This window comes from Olea europaea, chromosome 12 (assembly GCF_002742605.1).
Source record: "Olea europaea var. sylvestris chromosome 12, O_europaea_v1, whole genome shotgun sequence".
Lineage (NCBI taxonomy): Eukaryota > Viridiplantae > Streptophyta > Magnoliopsida > Lamiales > Oleaceae > Olea > Olea europaea.
The window spans coordinates 20,333,625-20,342,448 of NC_036248.1; the positions used below are offsets into that span (position 1 = coordinate 20,333,625).

Below are 8,824 nucleotides of genomic sequence, written 5' to 3' on the forward strand. Positions count from 1 at the left end.
GTTTGAAGATTATATTTTAGTTTTTAGTAGTTGGAGGAGAATGACTTCTGAATTTCGAAAAATCCAAACTTTTAAATAGTTTGAGGATCAATTTTGTAGTTTCAAACAGTTGGAGGATTAATTAAGAAGATACTAAAAGGTAGAGGATAACTTACGGATTTCCTAGTTGTTGAAGGGTTAAATTTGATTTTTCTTCAAAAACCCAAGAAACAAAGGAGTTAAATGTTTCAATAAATACTTAATTTATATCATGGTCACGATTTACTCACTAAATTTTAAAGTACTTCATAATGCTCACAAAACTTTTTTCATTTGCACTCCATCCATCACCCTAAAAAATCCGTTACCTTTTATTCGCTTACATGGCTAATGAAGATCCCACGAACAAGTTACGATATTAAAGAGAAATACCACTCAAGCAATCCAGTGTTTTATTACTCATCCAACTTGATAAAAATTTACCATTACCTCATCAAAATCATCGTATGTGAAAATGCGACTTCCACAGCCCCATAAAACTTCTATTACGCCCCAATAATGCATCCCAAATTTCAACTCTGAAAAATCCTACTTTACCAACTCACTCATTTCATTCACTTACAACTAAATTGTGTAATGAGACAGAGTCAATTGTTGAAAAAGATATGAGAAATTACTACTTATAAACTCCTATCCCCTAATTATACCATTTACTTGGTGTCTCTCTAATTCCAATCTTCCATTATTTGCAGTGCATGTCCAAATATTTGAAGAAAGAAATGTCGTCAGACTTCGACGGCTGGTGTAAGATTGGAATACCTTTTGGGTTGTGTTCGTATTTGTTGTTCTTCGTTCATCAATTGGTCGGAGTTTGATGACATATCGTTTTCCAAATTGTTGGATGCCTGACTGCAAAAATAGAAGATTGGTATTAGAGAATCGTCGAGCAAATGGTACAATGGGATAAGACTTTATAAGTAATGGCTTCTCATATCATTTTCAACAAATTAGTTCTCTTATTATACAATTTAGCGGTATGCCGGTGAGATGATTGAATTGGAAGCTGGGTTTTCTTTTGGAATCGAAATTGGAGACACATTGTTGGGTTTAAAGAAGTTCATGGGGCTTGGAAGTCGTGTTTCACCTATGGTGATTTTCGGTAGTTGATGATTTGGATAAATTGTAATTTTTTAACAATCGTAACTTGTCACATGAAATTTCTGTCAATACATTAGCAATGAAGGGATTGAAATCTGGTGGATGATGGGTGGAGTACAATGCTCAACGATGGATGATCATTGGAAAGTATTTTGAAATTTGATGAGTAAATCGTGATCAAGATAAGTAATGAAATATTGATTTGGTTGAATTGTAATTTTTTAATGATCGTAACTTACCACATGAAATTTTCATTAACCATGCTAGCAAATAAAATGACGAATTTTTGAGAATAATAGATGGAGTGTAAATGGACAAAATTTAATGAGCACCGTGAAACACTTTAAAGTTTGGAGAGTAAACTTCGACCATAATATAAGTTGAACTATTGTTGAAACATTTAACTAAGAAATAAAAGTATGAATTGGAATATTCCGCACCTCAGATCTTTCTTTTCCATTACGTGTAAACATCCTAGAACTCCTCACTCTCTATCTCTCGCTCGATTTTCCCCTTAGCTTTTCCTTCATCAAAATTATCTTTCTTTTCTCAATTCTCAGAATTTCAAAATTTATTGTTCGTTATAGAAATTTTCTTCTGCACGGACAGGTGATGAATCACACCCTGTGATCTCCAGATTATACATGTGTATATATTTAGATATATATATGTAGTTATATTCTTGGATTTTTGGGGTTTTGTCTGGAATGAAATGAATATTGTCAGATTACAAGCTCCTTTTGATGAAGACGCACGGTCCCTTGATCGACTAAAATTATGCTGGCCAATTTGCACTTTTTGGAAATTCTGAGAGTTCCATAGTTATTGAAGCTCCGTAAGTATTTATTAATGCATCTTTAATCATAATAAACTAATGCCGACGATTTGCTTTGATTTGATTTTCTGGCGACATATTGCATGTATGATTGAATGATTTTTCCAGAATAATGAGTTTATTGGGTTCCATTTTTCTTTGTGTTTTTGTGTTTCTTTTGTTTCTCTCGTTTGTTTTTGTTATTATTTTTTGTGGCACCTTCAATGATCAGTAATTTTATGGGACTCCCGCTTTAGCATTTATTGCCCAATTCTTGGATGATACAATCTGTTGATACTGGCACACATTCGTGACCAGGGAGTTTGACTTGAGTTATTTCTACTCTTGCATTCTAAAATTTCTACGGCTTTTGGTTGCTGAAGTGTTGATGACTGTTCACTCACCCGATGAATTCGGCTGGTTCAACAACTCAAGGGTTACTTCCGCCAGCAGGTTTTGGTGTTTATGATTCATCAATGGTTGGACCTTCTGGCACTTATTTCCAACCAGAATCAGAGTCAGATGACAATGGTGAAATGGAGTTATACTCTGTATCGTGGAATCAGGATTATGGTTGCTTTGCTGCAGGCACTAGTTGTGGTTTTCGTATATATAATTGTGATCCTTTCAAGGAAACATTCAGGCGTGATCTGAAAAGTGGGGGATTTAAGATAGTGGAGATGCTGTTTAGGTGCAATATTTTAGCACTTGTTGGTAGTAACATTAATACCCAATACCCTCCAAATAAAGTAATTATATGGGATGATCATCAGAGCCGGTGTATTGGTGAATTCTCATTTAGGTCCGAGGTTCGTTCTGTTAAACTAAGACGGGATTGTCTTGTTGTTATTCTTGAGCACAAGATATATGTTTATAATTTCATGGATCTGAAGCTTCTTCATCAAATAGAGACTTTGGCGAATCCCAGGGGACTTTGTTACCTTTCGCACCACCTGAATGCATCTGTGTTGGCATGCCCAGGCCTTCGACGAGGACAGGTCCGGGTCGAACATTTTGGCCTGAATATGACAAAATTAATCAATGCTCATGATTCTCAAATTGCTTGCATGACCTTGACGATGGATGGGCTTCTTCTGGCTACTGCCAGCATCAGAGGCACTTTAATAAGAATTTTTAACACAATGGATGGAACTCAATTACAAGAGGTATGATGCTTGTATTATTTCCTTGAACAGGCGCTTTTTTCAGGTAAATGAAGTTCCAATACAAAGGCATTAAAATGATTGGCAATTTTTCTAAAATAGCCCCCTTTTAATGGCCAAATTGATAAATATTACCTTCTAATATGTTTTTACGCATAACAGATAATCTTTTTATCGGTCAAATGTCCAACTTAAGCTTACTAACTCGACCAATGAGTCGAGTTGGTCAATCTGTTTACTCTTTTTTATTTTGCATAGATACGAAACTCTAAGTTAATTGCAATGGGTAGCACCATCTCTAGAAATATGTGAGAACTTAATGACTGTTTGTGAATTTTTGTTTGAGAGAGAAAGAAGCAGATTAGGATATGGTTAGAGAAAGCTAATAAAAAAGATGAGGATCAAAAGAGAGATTGTTTTGTAAAGAGCGAGGATTCATTATAGAGAGAGATAGACAGACAACAGTAGGGTGATGCTGCTGTGTTGTTTGCATGGTGTGTGTCACAGAGAGAGAGAGAGAGAGAGAGAGAGAGAGAGAGAGAGAGACTTTTAACTAAAGAGAAAATTACCAGAAGTCCCAGAGAGGTATATTCAAAGATCAAATCTCCAATGCTGGAAAATAATGGCAGTTTGGAATTATCACGTTCAAATAGAGGATTTCTTTTTGGAAATAAGTCCTATTTAATTTTCTTTATCTTAGTTCTAAATTATTTACTCTAAAATAATTAGACTGGAAGGAATAAGCTTAGAGCAACAGACTAATTCATGTTCTCATCGCTTTCAGTTTTTAAAATAAAAATAATTTATTATTACAAAACCAACTGTCGTCATGTTGGAAGATTTTCTGTCACCTTTTATGGACAAGGTGCAGATAAAATTTTTCATAATCACACTCCTGTGATTGTGGGGTTGTTTTCTCATGTGAGAATATAGACATTGAAGTAGCTAGGTAGATAAGATTTATTGTCATCTCTAATCTACAAATTGCTACTGACTTGCATGATTTCATCAAGAAATGCAGTTTGGCTATCTGTGGTATCATTAAGCGCAGTTTCTCTTACTAGTTCTTTGTTATCTCAACCAGGTCCAGATTTGATCTGTATTTGGATGACTGTTCATTGTCACAATCACCTCAATGACGCTCTTTTATTTTGATTACAATTGCTTGCAACAGGTACGCAGAGGGGCGGACAAAGCTGGCATATATAGTATTGCTCTATCTCCAAACATTCAGTGGTTGGCTGTGTCAAGTGACAAAGGTACTGTCCACATATTCAGTCTCAGAGTACGGGTGGTTGGAGAGGATCGTTCAACTGATTCTGCTGTCGTTAGAGGTCCGGCATTATGTCACCAGAATTCTTCAAACTCTCTTGATGCTCTAATTTCCTCAAGCACCAGTTCTAATCCCGGTTCATCATTATCTTTCATGAAAGGTAGGACATACATTTGATTATATGATTTATTTTTCTGTAAAGTACTGCTTCACTGAGTGGCTAGAAGATTATTGGTGGCAGCTTGATTTGAAATGACAAATGGAAGAGAAATCCACTCTCTCATTTTCATGTTGATGGGACCATTTTACTTGGATCTGTTTTTTTATGCAAGGCTAAAAGGCTTTTTATTTTTCCTCTGGTGCTTAGTGAAGTGATTCTGTATCAAGATTGAAAAGAAAAATTTAGCTTCCAGCTTTTGTCTTTCTTCCCCACACTTCCACTGTGTCCTATGTGACTTTCCCATCGATCTAACATGATATCACAAAACCATGTTGAACTGCTTGATTAATAAGCTTAATCTGTTGGAGTGGGTGCAATTTTATTTAGTCTTCAACACCTCTTGCACATTGGATTCATTTTTCTTTTTTGTTGAAGATCTGATGTGCACAATATTTATAAATGGGTGGTGATGAGACTTGAATGGTTGACCTTTGCCAACTCCGACAACATGTGGAACCACCTCATCTCCGTCAAATTCAAGTCTTATTATGCAGTTGACAACAACACAAGCTCATCACCACTCGAGTCTATCCTCCAAGACCAACGGATTCTCAAATTTTTAGGCAGAGAATCATAAAACTTAAAATAAAAACTTACCAAAATCGGTAATATCACCATTTCTTCATGCTGCTACTGAAAAGGACTTCTAAACCAATATTCAAAAAACTGAAACTCCCGGACCTCAAATTTTGCAAATCAGATCTGGTGGATACCTTGCTTGAATCTCTTGAACTATAGGATCTACTTGTCAATTTTTTATGAACATCTTGATTAGGGAATAATGCCATTTACTTTGAATGGAGGGAGTATCAATGTCTTCGATAGATTCGTCTTGGATGGATGGAACTTGCACCTTCCACGTATACAACTTAATTATTGTTTTTAACTAGTATCAAAGTGCTCACACGGTTTATCTCGAGACATGGTTGCTATGAAGTCAAAATTCTGCTTTCTGATATTACTTATTTTGAGGTGGACTCCTTATTTTACACCAGAAAGGTTGGCTATTCTCACATTTTTCGTAACTTCTCCAGGGGTTTTACCCAAATATTTCAGCTCAGAATGGTCGTTTGCTCAGTTTCACTTACCAGAGTGTATCCAATTCATCACAGCTTTTGGTTCTCAGAACACCCTCATGATCACAGGCTTGGATGGAAGGTACGCATGTCTTTTGTGGGTGTTTATTTGTATATAGTTCCACACATGCACAAACTGGGAAGTCTGGGTGCTCCACAAATTAAATACGTCAAAAGCAGATTTGACATAATTTCTGATCATATTTCAACAACCTATACATGTCACTTTAGAAGTTCTTGAAATCCTGCTAATCTTTTGTCTCTTTTCCTTTGGGCCCCATTTTCAGTTTTTACAGGTGCCGTTTTGATCCCTTGAACGGAGGGATGATGGTGCAGCAAGAATATATCCGGTTTCTGAAAACTGAAACCAGACCAGGATAGGGTTATACATGTATTGCATGAGATACATGCCCTTCTTTACCATGTAAATACGTCAAGGGTTGTATATCTTATAGCTAATTCACTGTGTACTATGTTTCGTTGATGTGACTATATCCTCTGAACATGAGCAATGAAACTTTAGACCAAGAGCATAACAAGACTGTAAATGATATCCCTACTTGAAAACACTGTTGATAAAAATATGCAGTTGTACTTTTCATGATAGAGTTTTCTTATACTGTTATTTCTTCTTTATCTTCATTTAAAGCCTATAGACCGCAAACCGAGTAGGCCTATAGCCTGCAAACCGAGTAGGCCTGGCATGTAAAATAAAGCGGCGCTCTGCATATTGCTTCAAGTTTGGATATAATTTGATTTTGAGTAGATTTTGCTATAGTTTCTATACTTAAAAAAAAAAAAAAAAAAAAAAAGGTTAAACCCTAACTTTAAGGATTCCCCACCACCCCTGTCCTGGAGTATCGTGAGGGAGGTAAATCGCAGGTTATGCCTCCAAGGGGGGTGGAAGGCTGCTTGTATACTTGCACTTACTCAAGAGCTAAATTCATATTTCAGGATTCGAACCCTTATACTTAATTGCATTGTCAGTCGATAGAATTTTTCTTAAAGCATATCTCAACTCATAAGGATGGCAATTTATAAGATTTTGACCTTTTTTATTTATTTATTTATTTTATTTTTAGGATCGAGATCAACACACTCGACATTTTTCACAGATGTCAGGAATAGTTGGAAACACATCGTCTAGTTGGTTAATGTAAGTATGCACGTCTTATATAGAAGCTCAATACTCGTATAGTTTAAGAATTGTTTGAATCAAATAATGTAGGTATATTTTATTAGAACGAGCCTATATACATGCATTGCTTATAGGATTGCATTCTCACCAAACTTCTATTATATTCATAAGGATTTTACATAAGGTCGAATTCAATGCAAATTTTTGGACGGATTTAAATATTTTATCGTGAAGCGAGGTTTTTGAATAGTAATTTGACTTTTGTTCGAGCTAATAGAAATGAAGCTTCTTGTAACCTTCAACTCAAATTGGTATTTCAAGTTAAGTTGGATATAATAAGTATTTTTCAAAAATTTTTGTCTAAACGTTTGAATCAATGAGCTACCTTTACATATTATTATCATTTAAAGAAATTTCATGTAGCGTATATTGAGAAAAATGAAAATAAAGAAAATCATGTCATTCCAATAATGTTAAGGAATTAGAGGGGTTTTCGTTTAAGAGGCTCGGTCCAAGCAAAAATTTATTTAAAAAGCCTATGAATTATCATTTTTAGTTAAATAGCCTAAAGATATAAAGAAAAAGAAAATATAATTTTTAAATTACTAAAATATCCTTATATATAAAAAGACATAATGCCCTAATTTCCCTTTCAATTTCCATTTAGCTTTAATTCAATTTTGATTTTCTTTCTTTCACAGTTGGGTCGACATCTCTATGCAGGTTTATTTATTTCTTTATTTTTTTATCATCATCATCATCTTCTCCTCTCTGTCATGAAATCCTAAAATCTACTATTGTCATTTTTTTGAACACTAACTTGGTTGAAGTAAGTTATCAAAGCTTACAATATTCTTGATAAGCATTTGAAGAAGAAGAGAATGAAATGTTAAATTTCAAGAATTGGATTACTTTTTTTTCCCCCTAAATTACATGTTGTTGTGATTTGTGTTTATAGTGTTTATTTGTCAATAATGACTTTGAATTCATTTTATCATTGAATTAAGGCTTTGATATGAGTTGATTTACAATCTTTCTTATTACCTCTTATTTTTGAAGTGAACATGTTGGTAAAACACATGTTTGGCTATTCTATTTGTTGTTTTACTGTAAAACATATTTTTCAATTTTTTTCCATCCACAATGACTTATATATCATTTTCTACAAACCATAATAATATACATCTCGTTACCAATAATGTACGAAATTGACATTTGATGAAATTTTACAATTTTTACGTTGAATAGTAGTTATGGACATCATTGATATGCTATGTATTCAATTTGTTATCTAATTGAATATGAACAGTCAGTTGAAGGTGCTTGAAAGTTAAATTATGCAGTGAATGACACAAAGGGGAAATATCGTTTATTCTTATTTCGAAAACAATTTCTTCTATGAACTTGTATGACAAAGTTAGAGAGATGTTGGAGGTCAATACAATGCTATACAAAATGGAGATGTCAACTCTTGTCCCTATAATCTCTAAGACACCAACTGTAAGAAAATTGGTTTTATTCACTCACTTGTAAATGCCGAATTGCTGGTGATGAAAATTAAAGTTGTAATGTTGTCGTGATTTGTAAATTTATTATTTTGTACTTATTGGAAGTACAAAATGATTTATTAGATTTTGTAGTCATTGTGCTATTATCACTTTTATAGTCATTGTGCTATTATCGCTTTTGTGCTTTTAGAACAAAATTAGAGTCATTTTATGTTGCTATGTTTTTTACATTACAAACAAACAACTTTTATATCGTTATAGTTAACTCATATGTCGTTCCATTATGAAAAATGCATAGATTCACATCATTCGATATGCATCCAATATATGTAGGACGATCAAAATAGGTCATCAAGTAGGTTTGACCTTACTCAAAAGAAATTATGGGAATATTTGTGTTCCCTTGATTTCATACAACTTTCAAACTATTTTGATTGAAAGAAAGTGTCTTCGTTTGTTTTTTTTTCTAAGGCATTCGAGTGGCTTCAACCCACT

General features: G+C 34.1%; 1 protein-coding gene across 2 annotated transcripts; it reads left to right on the plus strand.

The window, feature by feature from the left end:
- Positions 1-1,592: 1,592 nt before the first annotated feature.
- Positions 1,593-6,289, plus strand: LOC111406037 (autophagy-related protein 18c-like). 2 transcript variants are annotated; one of them, XM_023035215.1, is made up of 5 exons: positions 1,593-1,972; positions 2,270-3,117; positions 4,289-4,547; positions 5,642-5,765; positions 5,971-6,289. In XM_023035215.1, exons 2-5 carry the CDS (start codon positions 2,359-2,361, stop codon positions 6,062-6,064), a joined length of 1,236 nt encoding a protein of 411 aa, XP_022890983.1. In that variant the 5' UTR covers positions 1,593-1,972; positions 2,270-2,358; the 3' UTR covers positions 6,065-6,289. The 2 variants fall into 2 exon arrangements, with proteins under 2 accessions (XP_022890983.1, XP_022890984.1); XM_023035216.1 differs by having other exon boundaries at positions 2,335-3,117.
- The last annotated feature ends 2,535 nt before the right edge of the window (positions 6,290-8,824 follow it).

Coding starts and splice junctions, on each gene's coding strand:
- LOC111406037 (XM_023035215.1), top strand. CDS start 2,359: ATGAATTCGGCTGGTTCAACAACTCAAGGGTTACTTCCGCCAGCAGGT. Junction 3,118..4,288: donor ATGGAACTCAATTACAAGAG/GTATGATGCTTG, acceptor TGCTTGCAACAG/GTACGCAGAGGGGCGGACAA. Junction 5,766..5,970: donor ATCACAGGCTTGGATGGAAG/GTACGCATGTCT, acceptor CCCCATTTTCAG/TTTTTACAGGTGCCGTTTTG.